Below are 21,371 nucleotides of genomic sequence, written 5' to 3'. Positions count from 1 at the left end.
TTTTCAATATGATATTTAACAAAATAATATTACATTTCAATTTGTTTCGAAATAAGCCAGTTACGAATCATTGAGAGCTTATAAGCTTCCATCAATAACAAAACACACGTCATTACGGATTCTCCCGATCCATTGACGGTGCTTTTAGGTACCATAAGCACCGGTCACCGTACTCGTCGAATCCGTCGCTTGCGACGAATGGCTCGACGAGCGAATTAACCCCCAGACACAGCCCATTAAGTTTCTCGCCGGATCTTCTCAGTGGGTCGCGTTTCCGATCCGGTGATAGATTTTGCGAAGCACGGCTCTGGCTAGGGCCAGTGTTAGAAACACACCGGTTTCAGCCCCGTGAGCTCACACACACATGTTAGAGCGAAGCTGAAATAGCCTCTCAAGCATAGGTAGGAAAAAAAATTCGATACCTTAAAAAATTAAGTATACGTTTGTTAATCCGGATTGACATAAATCAAATCAAATCAAATCAAATCAAATCAAAATTTTTTATTCAACATAAATGAAAGTACATACTTGTTGAACGTCAAAAAAAAACTACCGCCAATTCACAAGAACTAGCCTCCGTCCTGAGAAGAATTGGCAAGAAACTCAGCGGGCCTGTCTTTTTTTTTTTTTTTTTACATATGAAATTATTATTTATTTATTTTTTAATATTAGTTTTTTTTTTAAATATGAATTTTTTACAATGAGTAATATAACGTAACAATTACTACAATATTGAAATGCCTGGAGCGAGCAACTCATTCCCACTTTGTGCAATCTTCTAGATAATCATTGACTTTATAGTAAGCTTTATTGCACAGATGTTCTTTAATAGTTTTCTTAAACCTATGTATATGTAGGTTCTGAACATCTTGTGGGATTTTGTTGTACAGGCGCACAGAGAAACACCCGAATGAATTTCGTATGTTATGTAACCTACTCATCGGCATAATATCACAGCGACCTTATCTACAGCGTCTGGATCCTAGATTATTGACCATAGTCAGATTTTTGAATCTTGATTTTTACCATATTATGTTGAGCTTCGTCTTAGACTAAAGAAAATCAATTGAACAAATAACTTTCTGTTTTTCATACAAAAAGTCTATTTAAATTATCGTTTTAGGCTCATTATTTTCACGTAAATAAAGCACCGTACATCTGGCCAATAAATAGCGGAAACTGTACCGGCAACTGAAACGCGCTTCGTACAAATTGTTTGCATCGCGAGACAATTAACGCCCGGCAATTTTCTCCTCTTTGTACAGTAAATGGGGCTGTTAAAGCGAATGCGGTTCTCGGAGTTGGGACGGGCGCTGCTAACGGACCTTAGGGCGCTTTCTGACGTGCCATTAATTATTATTTTTATTTTTATTACCCTTGTAGGCAGACGAGCATACGGCCCACCTGATGGTGAGTGGTTACCGTCGCCCATGGACTTCAGCAATGCCAGGGGCAGAGCCAAGCCGATGCCTACCGCTTAGTACTCTCCACAAGCCTCGTTTGAAGAAGGACGTGTCATAGCGCTCGGGAAACGCCGCGGAGGGGAGCTCATACCGGATGGTACGAGGCAAAAAATACCTCTGGAAACGCACTATCGAAGAACGCAGCGGTTCCAGATAATATGGATGAGCTCTGCTCCGATGGCGGGAGGTGCGGTGATAAAAAGGAGATGAGGGGATCATCTCAAACAATTCCTCAGAGCATTCCCCATGGAACATACGGTGCAAAATACAGAGGGAACCGAAGTCCCTCCGCAGACACAGAGGTTTCAAACGATCCGTGAGGATAGGATTATCGACAATCGGAACGGCCCTCTTCTGTATGGAGTAAAATGGAAGAAGCTGGTATTTGGGAGCCCCGGCCCAGAGATGAGAGCAGTACTCCAAGCGAGGCCGGACTTGTGCTTGTGTTTCAAGAGTATTAAAAAAACTTGTTATAACTTTGATATAGTTAGGACGAATTTTAAGCATGTTTAGTTACTACCACTCTACCTGTTTCAATTGTATAGCAGTTTACATTCCGATTTGAAGGTCGGGACGCTACGCTATCATTAAAGAAATAAACCAATCTCGTACAATATGAAAGAGCCTTAACAGGGTTTATGAACGATTTATTATTCGTCGGATATTTTAAGCTTGTGACAGTGTTCGAATGAAACAGTCATATGCTTTTCAATAGGAAAATACGTATATTGTCTATATATAGTAAAAAAAGGGCCAGGCAAATGTCGAAGTTTTCAAAATTGACAGCGCTGCAGGCTATTTATTGTTAAAGCTCTTCTGTTTGAGAAAAAGGGTGCGTGTACTTATGTACGCGCGTAAGAAGTTATACTTTTTTTTTTAAATATTAAATAATTAATAATAAATATTTAATGTTAATAATAATTTAATAATATTTAGTATGAATTATATTAAATAATAATTTTGTCATTTATATTCCTAAAAAATGAAGGCTAATAACACTTTTTTACGAGCGCGAAAGTTCACCTGCGCCTATATCTACTCGCCAAGTTACGTCGGTCGTATTGTAATGAGCGATTTAGTGGGCAACTTCACTCTGTTAATTTTGTGTCACGGTGCGCACGCATCGTAAAATTTCACTCTCATCAATTTTTCATAACGCGCCTAAAGAAATATAACTTCAATAAGAATTCTGTATTAACAACACACTTGATACCTTCTCTACATTTGCTGAAAATCTGTCGTTTGTTTTAAGTTGAAAGCTATGACACGCATATTTAAATACAGCTGATATTTTGATTACATCGAGCAGGCAGTTAGGTTTTGTTTTCTGATGTCTATCAACGTTTAAGCCCGGATTTTCCATGAGCTGGTCGTTAGGGCGTATGTAAGCAAAATGCGGGGACACTTTAGAATATTTATTTCATGCTGGACAGTAATTGGTGGGTCAAATAGCAAAGACGTTAGTATTAACATTATGTTTTTTTTATCGCTTTGATGTGTGGACGAAGTCACAGCCAACCTGGTGTTTAGTGGTCACTGGAGCCCATAGACATCTACAACGTAAATTCGCCACTCACCTTGAGATTCTGAGGTCTCAGTATAGTTACAACGGCTGCCCCACCCTTCAAACCGAAACGCATTAGTACTTCACGGCAGAAATAGGCTGGGCGGTGGTACCTACCCGCCTGCGGAATACGAACACCGGTGCATCATTCGATACGAATGCACCGGACGTCTTATCCTTTAGGCCACGACGACTACAATTATATTATTTTAAATTTAAACAGCGGATCGGATGTCCGTGAGTGGTGGTGACCATATCCCATGAGGCGGACTGTGTTATTTAATCGTTATCTCTCAATTATTCTACATATGAAAATTCCAAAATAAACCATTAAATTGAACAATAAAATACGCATCATAACAATTAAACTTATCGTGCAGGTATTTTGTACCGCTAGGTGCATCGTAAAGTCGATATGCCTCAGCGGGGCATCCAGAATAATTAATTTAACGACTCTCGATTATCATCGAATAAAAGATTTAATTGAATTAAGTATTGTTTTCGGAGAACTTGTATTTGAAGCTTGATAGTGGAATTGTCTTCAAAGGTTATCGTGCGGTTGATATCTGATCAGTTTGTAGTCGCTTACGGACTATATTTAAGCCACGTTTTAAAAAAAACTTATCACAGCACTTAATAATCATTAAAAACAGTATTTAATTTCAAACGGAAATCAAAATTCTTAGACTCAGAGATCTGTAAAATCAGAATTATCGACATGATTATGTTGAGTAAAATGAGTATCTCTGACCAACCGTTTTTGGTGTTTTGTGCGTAAACTTGGCTTGTCTATTTATTGATCGGAAGACATCGTAAATAGCACCTTTAAATACATTTCAATAATATTAGTACTTATTACGAGCGTATAGAGACGAGCTAAAGATTTCGGAGTATCGTGGCCTAAGCTGGAAGATTCCCTATGTATTCATTCGAATCCACAGCAGGTACAGTTTAGTTAAAAAAAATCGTCACAATCAATGATTTATGCAAATAAAGAAATGGCATTGTGTATTCAAATCGAACACGGATATATGATTCTTTTGATCCGACACAGGCGGCCGATTTCACGAATCGCCTGGTGTTAAATGGGTACCTGAGCCCATAGGCGCTTTGACGTTATTAGGGTAGTCACATGTTCTAGGACATTTTGTGAGCCTTTTTTTGGGCGAGGGGCCGAACTTCCTGGGAGGTTCCCGCGCCTAAGGCGGCACGCGAGGTATGTGTATATCTCGTTGACCGACAATAGTAGAGGCGACAATAGTAGAGGCGACAATAGTAGAGGCGACAATAGTAGTGACCACCCAATAAACGTCTCCCCTGTACTCTCACCCGATGCCCGATCCCTGTCCAAGACAGCAGACAAAGCAGCTACCGCAGCAAACATTATTGCCAGATTCGCAGACTTTCTGAGTCTGCACAGTCTATGTTTCTATATCTAGCAAGGATTTTATTTATTAATAATAATGTGGATTGTGTGTCCGCACGTGAGTGTACCACTGTTTTGCCTATTTTAGTCAGTGATTAGAACTCAGTTTCGGCTTCAAGGGTGGTACCGATGGATATAAAATACAATTTGAGGTTTTAGCCTCTTATATCTCTAGGTTTTTAAATTGTTCAGATGAGTGATCGAGCTCACGGTCAACCTGGCGTTTAGGGACTACCGGAGCCCATAGACAGTAAATATCCTTCTTCAAACGAGGCTTGTGGAGAGTATTAAGCGGTAGGCAGCGGCTTGGCTCTGCCCCTGGCATTGCTGAAGTCCATGGGCGACGGTAACCACTCACCATCAGGTGGGGCGTATGCTCGTCTGCCTACAAGGGCAATAAAAAAAAAAAAAACATAATAATATATCGTGTGTATCGTATTGTGACATATCTATGGTATGTATATATCGTGACATGAGTTTTAATTATCATTTTTATAGTACAATAACTGTCTCACCTTGCAAACCGAAATCCATTTATGTTTCACGGCAGCAATAGGCAGGGTGGTGGTACCTACCCGTGTGGGTTCAAAAGATTTGATTGAGGCGACAGTCACGTTAAGTACTAAACCTACTTCAGTAACCATTTTTGCTTATCAGAAGTAGCACAAAAACGAAAAGAAAAAACAACATCTACCTATAAAAGGCTCACCATTTTGATACATCGATGAGCCAAAGAGTCCGTCGGTTGCGAGGCAAGCAGTTACAAGCAGCAGAAGAGGTAGACTTATGTATCTGTAACAAAATAAGGAAAAAATTGTTAGGTGTTTTTGCGTTTTATTTATTGCCACATTATTATATTATTATCACATAAATGATTTTTTTAGGGACGACATTGAAAATTAACGGATTTTTTAATTATTAGTTGAATTATGGATGAACGAATGGTAAATTATATAATATTATAATATCTTGCACGGCACTAAAATTCGCATGTCAAATTTAATAATGACAAAGCATACACGCTGCTTTTAACTTATGTAATAACTTATGCTTAGCGAATAAATGATTTCTTTCTTTCTTTATTCCTTTCTTTCTTTCCGCTCTAGATAAATAGATTACATATCTAGAAGTGAGTGGTTATCGTCTTTCAAGATCGTCAGCAAAGGTAAAAGCGCGACACAGTCCTTTTTTATCTATGAAAATCTGTAATAGTATCTCCATCATAAATCCCGTCCGCGCGTAGCTGAAATAGCCCCTTAGGCTACCAACAAATAGTTAGGAAACAAAATAAACGAGAAAACACCTTCAAGCCACACCGAATACAGTGCGAAAGAGAGAAAAGCGAAGTGAAAATACTCATTTATAAAGTTGAAACTGTTCTTTTTGTTTAGCTTGCTTTCTTTTTGTTTTTCGAAATTCGAAACTATGTACTAGTTCATTTTCCGATTTAATTAAAAATATATAATCTATAAATACTGATTGCTTCGTTAATCAACAGAACACAGCAATTACTATGATATTTTCATTAAAAAAAATCTATTAAATGCTTTCGGGTACATTTAGAATAATGTATAAAATTAAATATCATGAGCTATATACAATATTGATTGCCACTAATAAAACTCGACGACCCAATAATTATTTTCAAAGTAACATTCTACTATGTCAATCAGTCTATTCATTTACCTTTGATTAAGTTCGTAACGAAGTTTTTATACAGCTTGTATTTCACTCTTAGCTTTGTAATTACTAAACTCATTAGTGGATTGAAAATACTCATAATATTTTTTGATATTTTTGTTCGTTTGGAGTTGCTATGTTGCCTTGTGTCCGAAGACGGTAATGATCGTGCTGTGATGTCAACGTGCTCCGATAACTGCTTACGAACAAGGGGGCCGTGAGTTCATCCACATATATCGTCGAAAAAATAAATACCACTAGTATTTACGCAAATAAATACATATTGCGGATTCTTTTTTGGAATGAAGTTCTTTATGGGACGATGCGGAGGGGTGCCCTAATCGCGAAAAACGCCCGTAACGTAAGATTTTTATTAGTAATGCACACAGTGTACGACTTAACTTTGTAATAACTTCCAAAAATAACATTTTTTTATTATTCAATCATTGACTCATTCATTCACTACGATCTCAGAGCGTTTGTTTGCGCAATACACTAACTCTTATGCAAACAACCGCGAATGAAGTGTACCACAATAAGTTCGCACGTTACTGAATGACCGTGGGTTATTGCGCAACCTCCAGTTTTATTTTCTTTATACCTCGAATAGAACTTAAAATTAATATTTTTATAATAAGGAACTTCGTCTCTATCCGGTGTCCCACGACACCACACATCTTTTTTTTAAGAAATACAGTAATAATGTCTTGAGAAGACGTTCATCAACACGCATTTCCTACGATAAATTCAATTGGAATACCTGAACAATCGTATGGTATGCATACAACTACTTAACCTAATGTCAAGGACACTCAATCAAACGAACACCGTGATATAAGCTACTTAATAAGCAGATTATGAGGTCATGCAAAACGATATTTCCGTCCTGCTCACTTCTGCCGTGAAACTGAGATAACAATAATTATACTCTTGACACTTTGAGAAGACTGCACGACATGAGAACCCTCTTGTCGTGGCCGCTGGAAACTACATACCCGATCCTGTAGACCGAATGGTAAGCCGTCGACGTCGCCCAAAGCACGTCATCACGGATCCTCCTGATCCATTAACGGTGCTTTTAGGCACTACAAGCATCGGTCACCGTCCTCGTCGAACCCGTCGCTTGCGACGAAGGGCTCGACGAGCGAATTAAACCACAGACACAGCCTACTGAGTTTCTCGCCGGATCTTCTGAGTGGGTCGCGTTTCCGACCCGGTGGTAGATTCTGCGAAGCACTGCTCTTGTTAAGGTCAGTGTTAGCAACTCTCCGGTTCGAGCTCCGTGAGCTCACCTACACACGCTAGGGTAAGCTGAAATAGCCTCTCAAGGCTATCAGCATAGGTAGGGGGAAAAAAAAAGCAGGACTTATATGGACATTTAAGGACTTTAGTTTATTTTCGATTTTCTCGAGTGGTATACTGAATGTAGCGTTTTTTATTGTGATTATATTGTTTTAGAAATTTCGAATACATAATTATACAGTTTTTTACCTTGTAGAGGTTACACGAACAATCAAGGTGTTATTCGTTGACATTTGATACTGTTACGCCGGTAAGAGCAACGCCATCTATCGCCGAATAGCCGAAACGAATATCAAAGGAACTCGTGACGTCGAGAAAGCTCGAGAAGTATAACGCCATCTATTGTCAGATAGCGGAAACACACATCTAGTTAAATCTAGGGATATCGACTAAAATCGTACCGTATCGACTATAAAAGCATTGCAGAGATGGCACGCAGTCAGTCAGTAATCGAAACTACTCGAAGCGAAACAGCGAACGGATCATATGAAGCGAAGCGGAAGAAGTGAATTGAGAATTTTAAAGTGTTGATTAAGGGTTTTGAGCGCTTTAAGTGTGAATACAGTGTTAATTTATACTTCGGTAGAATTTTTATTTACCCAAACCCCAGCGCGTAACAATACACTTAAACCGTAATCACTTAAATTCTATGTATCATTAATCTATGGAAGTGCATCTAGTTGAATAAGTCTACCTTATGGGTAAAAGTAAAATGTTATAAGCATTAAGTAGGTACATAGTATCGTTTTTATTTTAGAAACAAAGTGCTTGCGTTGTTTTGTTTTCGAAGTTATAAAACATGATAATTAATACGCCGTATTACTTCTCACCTTATAAAGCACTTAAATGAGAATCACAAGGGCCATATGGCAGCAATAAAGTTCTTAATGAGCTTTTGAAGTAACCGAGCAAGTCTATAAAAGACAATTATAAGTCATATACATAATGACCATGACAAATCTAGACTTCATATCATTAGCTCACTAAAATTATTTTACTAAATGTATCATATTTCTTGTCTTATATTATTTACTACTTAATTATCGATAATATTATACTTAGTACAAGCGGGAGGTAATATTTATTGATTAAATTAAGATACTCCTCGCTTAAGTTAGTTGGTATCGGTTAGGGGCTATCTATCATTTTAGGCTAGTTAATAATGCGTCATGTTCGAAAAAAAACAAAACTATCAAATAGCTCTTTTTTTTCATGTTCTTACGAACGCTGTAGGTCACGATGAAGTCATTGACCTTTACTTGTAAGAAAATGTGTTTTATTTTCAAATAGTTGTATTAAGCAATTTGTAATACCAATACTGTGATCCCCATAGTGCATAATGTGAAACCGCAGCTAAATCCAAATAGTTCTAACGCTGATAACTGTAAAAGCACAGTTTATCCAGCTCATCGAAGAGCTTGACGTGATTCACTGTCGAAAGCTTTTTTTTTGGTTGCTTTGATGGGTGGACGAGCTCACAGCCCACCTGGTGTTAAGTGGTTACTGGAGCCCATAGATATCTACAACGCAAATGCGCCACCCACCTTAAGATATAAGTTCTAAGGTCTCTGTACAGTTACAACGGCTCCTCCACCCTTGAAAGCGAAACGCATTACTGCTTCACGGCAGAACTAGGCAGGGTGGTGGTACCTACCCGAGCGGACTCACAAGAGGTCCTACCACCAGTAGGCGTAGTTCGGCCCTTACAGTTCATCACTGGATCTTCTCACTGGCAAGCTTTCACCGGATTACGATTCCGTGTTCATTAACTTTCGATTTAGCTGTAAGCAGGCGTTCGGATACATAGCAAAACCTTTACTACCTCCAACGGCACGTAATAAGTCATTTTAAGGATTATCCTTAGGCAAAGGTGTGTTAAAGTGCTCTTTTATGTAGAGTTAGCTTTGTATAAGTTACTTGATTATTTATTAATGATATTATGTTTATATGATATGATAATTTATTTATTAATACTTAATTTCTTATGTTGTTAACTGGTATTACGTTTTACGATTGATTTATTTAAAATAATTTGTTGAGATAGATAGAGTATCCATGTTAATCTGACACGATAACTAGAGGCAGTTATATAACTTAAGCTTAACGTGAGAAACCGACATTATATTGCACTTGTATTAGAATATTTCACAACATTTAATGTAATTAATTAAGTGATATAAAATTAATTATACTACACGATGTCGGAGACACGATTTTCATTCAATGATTGAACGTAGGAAATATTACACTGTCAGTAGCCGTTCTTTTTTTAAGTTGTGACTAAACCAATTTTTTTTCAACTTATTTTAATTGCTTAGGTGGGTGGACGAGCTCACAGCCCACCTGGTGTTAAGTGGTTACTGGAGCCCATAGACATCTACGACGTAAATGCGCCACCCACCGTGAGATATAATTTCTAAGGTCTCAGCATAGCGGCTGCCCCGCCCTTCAAAGCGAAACGCATTACTGTTTAACGGCAGAAATAGGCAGGGGGTGGTACCTACCCGCGCGGACTCACAAGAGGTCCTACCATCAGTAAAAGTCTTTTTAGTTTGATTTTAGTATAAAATGAGCTACGAAGAAAATATAAATTATTTTCATTTAAAAAATTTAATTTCATACCATGAGTATATAAATCGTTGCCTCATACTTAATATATCGTCTGTTTATTTATTTTACAATATTAAAATAAACCCTATATTAAAAATTAAAATATCTCTATGTATGTAATGATCATCGAAAATTAGAGTGCAATTTCAGTTTTTTTTTTATGCCCCTTGTGGGCAGACGAGCATACGGTCCACCTGATGGTGAGCAGTTACCGTCACCCATGGACTTCAGTAATGCCAGGGGCAGAACCAAGACGCTGCCTACCGTTGAGTACTCTCCACAAGCCTCGTTTGAAGAAGGACATGTCATAGCGCTCGGGAAGATAATTTTTCTCTGTGTTCAAGATAATTTTTGTTTGGAAGTTATCGTAGCCTAATGTTTAAGACGCTTGGTGTATACAAGGGCGGATCCAGCTTTGGCGCCAGGAGGGGGTCACATAGTCAAATTTAGATGCGTTCGTTCCCAGACGTTTGCCATTATACAAAGTTATTATATTAAATTAATGAAATATTGAAGATATGTAGTTACATAAAATCTGTATGGTTACAAAATATATAAATAAAATCATTATATTCAATTAGTGGTCCACCTAAGTCCTGGAACCAGCTCAGGGGGTGGTCATGACCCCCATGACCCCCCCCCCCCCTGGATCCGCCATTGGGTGTATACACTCGATACATGTATGTTGGTGTTCAAATTCCTAAAGCAGTACCGATTTTATCTAAAAAAGAATTGAAGTATTAATATTTTGAAGTCGTCGTGACCTAAAGGTAAGACGTCCGGTGCAATCATATCTAGCGATGCACTGGTGTTCGATTCCCGCAGGCGGGTGAAAATTTTTCTAACGAAATACGTACTTAACAGATGTTCACGATTGACTTCCACGATGAAGGAATAACATCGTGTAATAAAAAAATAAAAACCCGCAAAATTATAATTTGCGTAATTACTGGTAGTAGCACCTCTTGTGAGTCCGCACGGGTACCACCACCCTGCCGTTAAGCAGTAATGCGTTTCGGTTTGAAGGGTGGGGCAGCCGTTGTAACTATACTGAGACCTTAGAACTCATATCTTAAGGTGGATGTCGGCATTTACGTTGTAGATGGAGCCTCTGGGTCTGCGGGGGGACTTCGGTTCCCTCTGTATTTTGTACCGTATGTTCCATGGGGAGTGCTCTGAGGAATTGTTCGAGATGATACCAGCATCTCGTTTTTACCATCGCACCGCCCGCCACCGGAGTAGAGTTCATCCATACTACCTGGAGCCATTGTGGTCATCCACAGTGCGTTTCCAGAGATCTTTTTTGCCACGTACCATCCGGCTATGGAATGAGCTCCCCTCCACGGTGTTTCCCGAGCGCTATGACATGTCCTTCTTCAAACGAGGCTTGTGGAGAGTATTGAGCGGTAGGCAGCGGCTTGGCTCTGCCCCTGGCATTGCTGAAGTCCATGGGCGACGGTAACCACTCACCATCAGGTGGGCCGTATGCCCGTCTGCCTACAAAGGCAATAAAAAATAAAAAAAATAAAAAGATGTCTATGGGCTCGGGTAACCACCCACCAGGTGAGCCGTCAACTCGTCCACCCATCTAAGTAGGTATAAAAAAACCGTACGCTATGCGTTACATCTCACATACTTAGGACCTTTCGAAGTTTATTCACACATTGTATGCAGTACGCATCTTTCGATGACAAGGCGTAGGTATTATAGTCAAAGAGTGGGCGGTTTCGCAACAACAACGCCAAATTAATAACCTTTAAGGGTTTCGTCATGCTTAGTACACCTTAAACCCACACACGCAACTATGATTCACCTTAGTTGAAGACTCAGTAAATTCTGCAGTATTAACACTATTAACACTACGCCGCTTATGCGCTTTAGCATTTATTTCGCATGTCAACCGGTAAAGATTAAAAGCAAGTAGACGATACATTTGTCGAAATAAGGTTTGGGGAAAAAGTTTTTTCGCATTTTTATGAAAATTTACAACATTTTTTAATATAGTTTATTTACATTTAACTAAAGTATGTAGGTACCATTTTGTTCCATCTTGTAGGTAGGGACATGATCCCATTGCTATAGAAATTTTCGGGCTTCTGATAAAAATACCGCGACAATTGGTTTTGGCAGTCCTCTCGTGATGTCAACCTGAGCCAAAGAGATTTTATAACAAGTTCATACATACTATAATGCGAAAAGACTTTTCTCCCAACCTATTATACATTCTAGTCGTTTTTATTTATCAGTATGCCAATCAAAATTTGGTTTAATTCATCATCTCTTATACGCACCAACATGGCTTCAATCAAGATTCCCAAATCGAATCATTCAAAACTGGAATGCCTATTCTAAACTAAAATCATAACGGGAATCGATCAAAGGTTGTGCCGTGAGCTATTAATGAGTTACTTTGCTCTGTTCTCACGAGCATCTGATAGCATTTTATGAGTTACTCAATTGCTCAATATAACGTGCTACTTTTTTTATAACATGTGCATGTGATTGTGAAACTTTTAATAATTAGCGGTTAATTAGCAGATGGTTAACGTAACGTTTTGTTATGACTTTATCCGGTGATTTGTTTATTTTGATCGTGAACGTGGTCCCTCGTTGGGTTACCATATGTTTATAAGTTATAGTGAAATTTGGGTAAAGATAAATTTGATCCGTATGTAAGATTTGATAGCACATTGTTTTTTCAAAATAAGCATTTGGCGGTATTTTGCTATCTATGGCTTCCATTGGATAGTTCTTTTGATAAAATCGATTGTAATCAATTAAATTATGGTCTTTGAATAAATAAATAAACCTAGAGATGAATCTATTGAATTGGGTACATTTGCAACTAAATCCAAACATATTATCTACCATTGAAACGGCACTCACCTATCTCTCAGTAATCTTTGATATAAGGCATTGAAAAGAACTTAGTCAAGAAAAAAAGCATTTAATAAGTTTTGTTTTCACTATTATATTGGATTACCCAGTTACTTTAAATTTACATCATTTTTTTCAAAATTATAAAAGACAAAAAAAACCGATAAGATAAAAAAAATATATAGGATCCATTAAGGATTGATTGAAGGGCGAGTGTCCTTAACCCAATCGCGATAGTACCACTTCGACTATCGCATTATAATGTTGACGGGATTGTAAAAATATTTTGATTAAAATCGACTTTGACATCCCAAAATCTTATTCGCCAAAAATAAAACTTACAAGCTTCCTCCCTTAAAAAGGGACTTTTTCAGAGACACGGGGCTTCTTAGCTCGTGCGTGCAGAGCACTAAATTCTCCCGTGACCGTTCAAGAAACTGCTCCCGTGTGAATGCAATACATCAAAGCATACAAAACGTCAAGCAAGCCCCAATTCTCTTCTAATATATTAAGGGCCGCCGTACCCATTTCACAAAACAATGCCGGATACGAAGGCTCCCTATGTTTCGGACCCCGGAACAATTCCGTCTCATCTCGTTATCGCTATTGTTCGCATCTGAGATACGAGCCGTGTCCGTCACAGTGTCCCACATTTTAGCGAATAGAGGATATCCGAATTAATTAATGACCGCATAACCGAGACGCGTTCGTTCGACGATTTTCGCCGCTTCAACACGAGACACAATTAATAACGGTCATTGACATTTGAGTTATGATATGTCGCGGCTTTAGATTCACGTTTTCTTGCCTATAGATTGGTGGTAGTATTTTGAAAACGATATATTTCGGGTTAGGGCGTCGGTCAGTATTTTCTTCGGATTTTGCAATCGTTGACACAATTCAAATTCATTTACATTCTCGCGTTTATTATTGTCATTATATAATTTCAGAGGTTTCAAACACCTAAACTGCAAGAGAGAGAGAAAGAGAGAGAGAGAATACACTTTATTGCACGCCAAAACACAATTTACATTCAAAAATAATCAACAAGAAGATACATTTGTACAATTGGTGGTCTTATCGCTAAAAGCGATCTCTTCTAGACAGCCATTTAATTTACAGAAATACTGTAATAGATAAGGGTATAGCAGGAATGTTGCGGTGTTCTATTGGCAATACATTATTATAAAAACCTGCAAGACCTCAAGTTACTACGAGTATTCATTTTCCAGACTTATAAAAAAAAAAACGTATTTGTGAAATAATTTTAAAATTTGATGGTAGTTAGCAAAATGCATAAATATGATGTGGGAATGTCCAAGAGTTACAATTTAGTCGTCCATGCCCACGAAAACTGTGAAGTATTCAAAAGATCTGAAATGACATAAATACAAATAAAAAAACCTGATATTAAACCGTGACATTAGTTTAAACGAGGTACAGGTTTAACTGAAGCTTAAAAGTTTGTTAGTAACTTTTGCTTGGTGTTTAAAATTACAATATTTTGGGTCGTCGCAAGTTACCGACCGTTCACATCTCGGGCGCATGTAATTCATCAACCTCACATTTTAGATACGAGCCCGCCACATAAACATTTTAACATCCATTTCAAGGCACTCACGGTGCTATTCACGACGACTCGATTAACACCGTTTCATTAATTAATCACACTGTTATCAATCGAACGACCGAAAAAACATTATTTAACCGGTACGCCCAACTAAAGCTCGCTTAAGCGTCACTTTAACGCATCTTCCAGAATAAGGACGCGCCGTATTGTGCGCTTCGTATAGATAGTAAGAGAATTAATTAATTTATTGACGTGTCGAGGTCTCGAGGTCGGATGCTTGATACTTATGTGTGCTTTACAACTAACCAATTTTGTTGGATCCACATTTTATTAAAGTATTTAAAAGCCAGGGCTCTAATTGTAATGGTCTTAAAAATTCTAGGTTAATGAATAGAATTGTTCCATCAAAACGCACACAATTGATAAAATGTACGTGGTTCGCATGATAGAATTGTTTTAGGTTAGAATGTACGTGTTAATTTTGCGTTTTGAATGTCGATAAAGTGAATTAGCAGCTTATATGGGGGTTTAATTTGAGTTCACTTAACTCGTTTGACGTGTTCCGAAGTAATTTGAACTTACTTATGTTGAACAATGCTTAAAGTGTTTTGGTAAAATTTATTTGAGTTCACTTGTACATAGTTAGAGCTTATAAGTGATTTTAAGTGATTTTCTTTATTTTACGTTATAATAATAATAATAATAATAAGCTGACAATATCTAATATTAAATGATTGACTGCGAAAAGCTCCAAGACATCACAAAAAAACGACACCGTTTGCCGTTTGTGGCAGACAGAGTTACTTACATATTTACACACGTGGATTCGCCTGCCTAATCCAAGAAAAGAGTCAATCAGTTTTTCTAAAGACAACACACCTGTTTACCGTCGGAATGAGATGTGTTTTCACGATGAAAAGTAGCCTATGTCGTCACTATTTTGATCTAAAACTATTACTTAAAAAACGGACGATAGTTTTACGTGATAACGTCAGTAGCAGAACTATTCGAACTGCTACCTTTGACGTCATGCGAGAAGAGATATAAATGTGTCACAGCCCAACGCTTGGGACGATCATGCCTTTCTATCGCTTGTTCCAAGCTTTCGCTTGCATGGTTAGTCGGAACGTGACACTTTTTCGTGCGTGCGGCCGGTGTTCATCGATTTATAAGACGTTATTACGTCAACAAAACACATCAATCCATTCCTTCACTGTGACGTAAAAAAGGCACGCAAACAGATAAACAACTTTAACTCACTTTCATGTTAATAATGTCAGTATGGATATGTTAATAATTATGGTCCAGATATACTTGTACTTATCTCGAGCCTGGGGTTCCGGCACCGGGAACATAGGATGGAATAAGAGATTTTATGTTTAAAAATATACAAAGTTGGCTATTCTTTCTTTCCTGTGCCAATCAATTCAGGATCCTCAAATTAAGGTACATCCATAGTAAGCCCGTCGTCCACCATTAGGGCATACCTGCTGGCTGACTTCCAGCACGTAACGAACAAGTAATGGACTACAAATTGATTTACGCTGCAATAGTGACCTTGAAGCCTATGAAACGTTATTGAAGCTATCCAAATTATTATTGTGGTGGACGACGAAATTAAAATGCGCTCATTATTTACTGGTAGTAGGGTTTCTTATAAAGCTATGTGGGTAGATACCACTATCTTGTCTTCCGCCGCATAGCAGTGTTTCGTTTTGGCTTGATTGATGGGAAAGCCGCTGTGAAATACAATTGATACTTCTACCACGCATCTCAAGGTGGGCGATATTCAGGATGTGATTTATATGGGCTACATTAGCCAACCAGGTGGGTTATGAGTTCATATCCCACCTATACAGTGAAAAAGGAATTACATCATCACAGGTAGTTTAATTTTTAAGACCACCAATAACTATTAATGTTTCGTTCTTGATTGTAATTTTAAATGAGATTGCAAAAGCCTTCCCGGAATCCACATTTGATGTATTATAATGTAGATAGGAGCCACATAATTGTATTATATTTCGCAGAACGGTTATCATGCCTGTGGTATTTCCAATAGTGATGGGCACTTATTCGATGTGGCTAGTCGATAAATCCTGATATATATTTTTTCTATATCTTACCAGCTTCGATGGTATTAGGCATTTATTAGAATTCTAATCTAGGCATACATTGGATATTTTCTGTAATACGCATTAGTTAAGGCTCTTCAAATATTTTTTGGATTTAGATAAAAATTATTACCTATATCATTTTAGCTACCATTATGAATATCGAATTAATTTTGTTAATGTTAAGTATATTTCAATGATACTATCTACACATATGGAGTTATTGTTGTCTGAAATAAAATAAATCATTCATTCAATACATAATTCTGAGGATTTTAAAACTTTCGTTTAAGTAGTCACTGGTGCCTTGAAAAGTTATTTTTAGAAAAGTTTATTTTTTATTTTTTATTGCTTATATGGTTGGACCAGCTCACAGCCCACCTGGTGTTAAGTGGTTACTGGAGCCCATAGATATCTACAATGTAAATGCGCCACCCACCTTGAGATATAAGTTGTAAGGTCTCAGTATAGTTACAACGGCTGCCCCACCCTTCAAACCGAAACGCATTACTGCTTCACGGCAGAAATAGGCAGGGCGGTGGTACCTACCCGCGCGGACTCACAACAGGTCCTACCACCAGTAATTACGCAAATTATAATTTTGCGGGTTTCACTTTTATTACATCGTGTAATAAAATTGTGTTATTCCTTCACCGTGGAAGTCAATCGTGAACATTTGTTGAGTACGTATTTCAATAGAAAAATTGGTACCCGCCTGCGAGATTCGAACACCGGTGCATCGCTTCAACACGAATGCACCGGACGTCTTATCTTTTAGGCCACGACGACTTCAAAGTATCAAGTATTGTACGACTTCAAGTATTGTATATAGACGTAGCAGTTACACGAATATAAACTATATATATCTATATATATAAAAATGAATTGCTGTCCGTTAGTCTCGCTAAAACTCGAGAACGGCTGGACCGATTTGGCTAATTTTGGTCTTGAATTATTTGTGGAAGTCCAGAGAAGGTTTAAAAGGTAGATAAATGTGAAAATGCGCGGAGTTAAATAAAATTAAACAATTTTGTTTTTCTTTTGATATGTTCCCTGTCGGACGGATTCCTTTTGTTTGTTTTAAGTTTATTTTATATATAAGTTTAGGTCTTTTATTTATCGATTGAGGCACTACGAAGTCTGCCGGGTCTGCTAGTTATATGATAAAAGTCAGATTTGAAATTAATTTATTTCCCCTACCTATGCCGATAGACCAGAGAGGCTATATCAGCGTTACCCTAGCACGTAGGTGAGCTCTCGGGGCTCAGACCGGAGGAGTTGCTAGCACTGGCCCTAGCAAGAGTCATGCTTCGCAGAATCTACCACTGGATCGGAAACGCGACCCACTAAGAAGATACGGCGAGAAACTCAGTGGGCTATGTCTATGGAATATCGATCTGGGCTTGTACATCACTAGCAAGTAAATACACAATCTTGCTACAAGTATACTAGCATATTTGATTAATAATGTTATTGGATTTTAAACTGTAGTTATATAATAATGGTGTTACTTAGGTATGATCGCGTTAACTAATATGAAGTTTTAATAATCGCATTTGACTGATGGAAGAGCTACACCTACCTACCAACTTGAGACATGATTTCAAAGCTTAAGCGTAATTATATAACGTCTGAAAGGTGGGGCCCTTCAACCTATAAGGCGTTACTACTTCGCGATAGGTACCTATGGTTCAGGACAGGATGCTAGTATCAGATACCGGTTTAAAATACGCTTTATCGGCTGGCGGTTATTTACATGAGTGTACCAAGTTCTCCACAAACCGGGAGAAGTGACAATTGCTCGTCAGGCGCGTAACATCTGCCCGCAACAATAATACTGACTGACGACCACGACCGTTCTGACAAAGACATAATACCAGCACTAAATAATGGTATAGTATAATACACTTATTTTATGGATTAATTGATTAAAAAATTACAACACATTTACACCGTTGTAATTTTTTCTTCTTTTGGCGGCAATTTGAATATGGTCACAGATTATACATAAATGTTATGTAGATATCGATTTCAAATAAGGATTTATATGTATGTAATCTTTTCGCAATATTGTACATGTATAATTTTTTTTTTATTGCTTAGATGGGTGGACGAGCTCAAAGCCCACCAGGTGTTAAGTGGTTACTGGAGCCCATAGACATCTACAACGTAAATGCGCCATCCACCTTGAGATATAAGTTCTAAGGTCTCAAGTATAGTTACAACGGCTGCCCCATCCTTCAAACCGAAACGCATTACTGCTTGACGGCAGAAATAGGCAGGGTGGTGGTCAATGATGTTATAGTAAAAAGAGGTAGATACGTTATATTAGTACTAATACGAAGTCAAGCTTGTCCGCGGCGTATGTACCTATATATATTTATAAACACACTAAACTATACGATATTATGCGGACGAATTAAATCGACAATTAGTTGATGATAATATCATATAGCCGCGTGAGCAGAGTTAACTTGACAAGGTTGTAATGTGTGAAAAAGATAGCATGCTAACTAGCAAGACCGTAAACAAGACGAATATATATTACGCAGTGTCGTTGCGATGTCACGACTTACTTCATAGATTAACAATTAAAATGTCACAGAACTAACATAAAATTATTTGATGCCTACGGTTTAGTAAGCAGAATTGATATATTTAAAATGAACTCCTGACTATTCTTTTCAGAAATAAAACAGCAAAGGACAAATATTTTTTTTTTTTTTTTTCATTTAGTTCATTATTATTTGGCCGCCAATCCTCTTCATGTCTTTGTCTACGTACAATATTTATCCATTGGTTACATCTTAATACATTTGCCGGAAACCTTTAAAAATAATATCAAATTAAAATTTGTTAATTCATTTCTCGGTTGTTGTGAGCTAATGTGTAGGCAATATCATGGAAATGTCCTTTCTGTTACATTACTCTTTTTAATCTTGACAGACATCTCTCTTACACTCGGTGACCGGAGTATATGCCGTCGCACTCGAGCCTTTTTTAATAAATTTAAGCTAATATTTTGGATTTCTTAAACAATATAAAAGCAAATCAATTTAAAATTAATACTTTCGCATGACATGTCATCCCTAGACTTTTGGGAGTCTTTCTTGTATAGTTTCTACAGTGTCGCATAACACAGGACGGCATTTTAAAGAAATTTCGCGGAACAAAAAACACAGTCAACGTTACCAATGCTTTCACGAGACTAAGCTTGAGTGCGCTAATTAGCTCAGTTTTACGGCGCCACTTTACGAACTCAAGTAACTTATCTACCTCTTTTTACTATAACATCATTGGTGGTGGTACCTACCAGTGCGGACTCACAAGAGGTCCTACCACCAGTAAGATAGATGTACATAAATGTATGTATCTCTATATATGTAAGTACATATTATGTATTGTAACTGGAGTTTCGAAAATTATTCGTTTCAATGTACATAGTTTATTTATTGCACACATTCGCTAAGGTATTAAAAGAAACTTATTTAAAAAGGAAAGATTATTTATAAATCGTATGACAAGTAATAATAATTTTTAATGTAACAAATGGCGGCCATACTTTTGTTGTTATACATTTTATTTTAGGTCAGATCTAAACAAGCATTGAGTCTAAGTCTAAAGCCTTCGAGACACCATTGTGTCTACAATACCGTCAATTCGTTCATGTTATTGTGTTCAACATTACAATAATTTATTCATTGTAAATGCATTCACACACTTGTTACTGCAAGTTATCTCATTAAGCATTCAAATGTTGTATAAATAGATGAGTGTTTTCGTTCACTGAGCGGATCGGATCGGCCTTTGTGAGTAACATGACTGCAGCTTTGATTGTGGTTCGGACACATATTGTAACAACCTCTCTCTCTCTCTATCTCTCTCTAACAGAAGAGTAAGAACGGGATGAATTATCCGTAAAGTTTTTCCTTTCTAAATATTTATATATTAATACGTGAAGCAAAAACTTTGTATCCCTTTTTACGAAAATTGCGCGGACGGAGGAGTATGAAATTTTCCACACTTATAGAGAATATAGAGAAGAAGTGCACAATGCTAATATTTTTTTAAATAATGCATAAATGATACATTATATCGATAAAAAAACATTACACACACTACATATCATGTATTTGACGCACACACGCATGCATACTATTTATTGTCAAACTTTTGTTCTTGACGTCTGTGGTCAAATTGAGAATAGATTAAATATTGTTTGTTAATATTTTTTATAGTGTAGTCTTGGCGAAATTTGTGATTATAGAATATAGATTATAGACCACTAGTCACAGTAAATAGGAAACATAGTTTAAGCAATATTTAGGGTGATTCAAGTAGTAGGTAGTAGTTCAATTTTTCTAACTGAAAAGCGAAGGTATCACACCGTACGGCCTAATCTTTTGTATATTCTATTCTCTTTCATGAAAAATTATATGGAGCGAAATGAAATGGAATTGATTAATTTGAGACACTAATCAATTAAAATGAAATTAAATGCGTTTCTGTTTGAAGGGTGGGGCAGCCGTTGTAACTATACTGAGATCTTAGAACTTATATCTCAAGGTGGGTGGCGCATTTACGTTGTAGATGTCCATGGGCTCCAGTAACCACTTAACACCAGGTGGGCTGTGAGCTCGTCCACCCATCAAAGCAATAAAAAAAAGAATGTGGTTTAAATGGTATGGTATGGTATCAATAACATGATGGTTAAATACTCAGACTTTTTTCGATGGCGATTCACTAAGAAGATCTATCGAGAAAC

At 37.4% G+C, this 21,371-nt stretch overlaps 1 protein-coding gene across 4 annotated transcripts in view; it reads right to left on the bottom strand.

Moving 5' to 3' along the window:
* LOC101737883 (collagen alpha-1(I) chain) overlaps nucleotides 1-21,371 on the bottom strand; it is a 242,025-nt gene that overhangs the window by 106,313 nt on the left and 114,341 nt on the right. For 3 of the 4 annotated variants that reach the window (XM_062671262.1, XM_062671264.1, XM_062671265.1), the window contains exon 2: nucleotides 5,148-5,245. In XM_062671262.1, the coding sequence (XP_062527246.1) occupies nucleotides 5,148-5,245 (98 nt within the window). The remainder of the gene's footprint in view (nucleotides 1-5,147; nucleotides 5,246-21,371) is intronic. The other variant, XM_062671263.1, reaches the window with a different exon arrangement.

The sequence above is a fragment of the Bombyx mori genome, chromosome 11 (assembly GCF_030269925.1).
Source record: "Bombyx mori chromosome 11, ASM3026992v2".
Lineage (NCBI taxonomy): Eukaryota > Metazoa > Arthropoda > Insecta > Lepidoptera > Bombycidae > Bombyx > Bombyx mori.
This window is presented reverse-complemented; position numbering and strand designations above follow the sequence as displayed.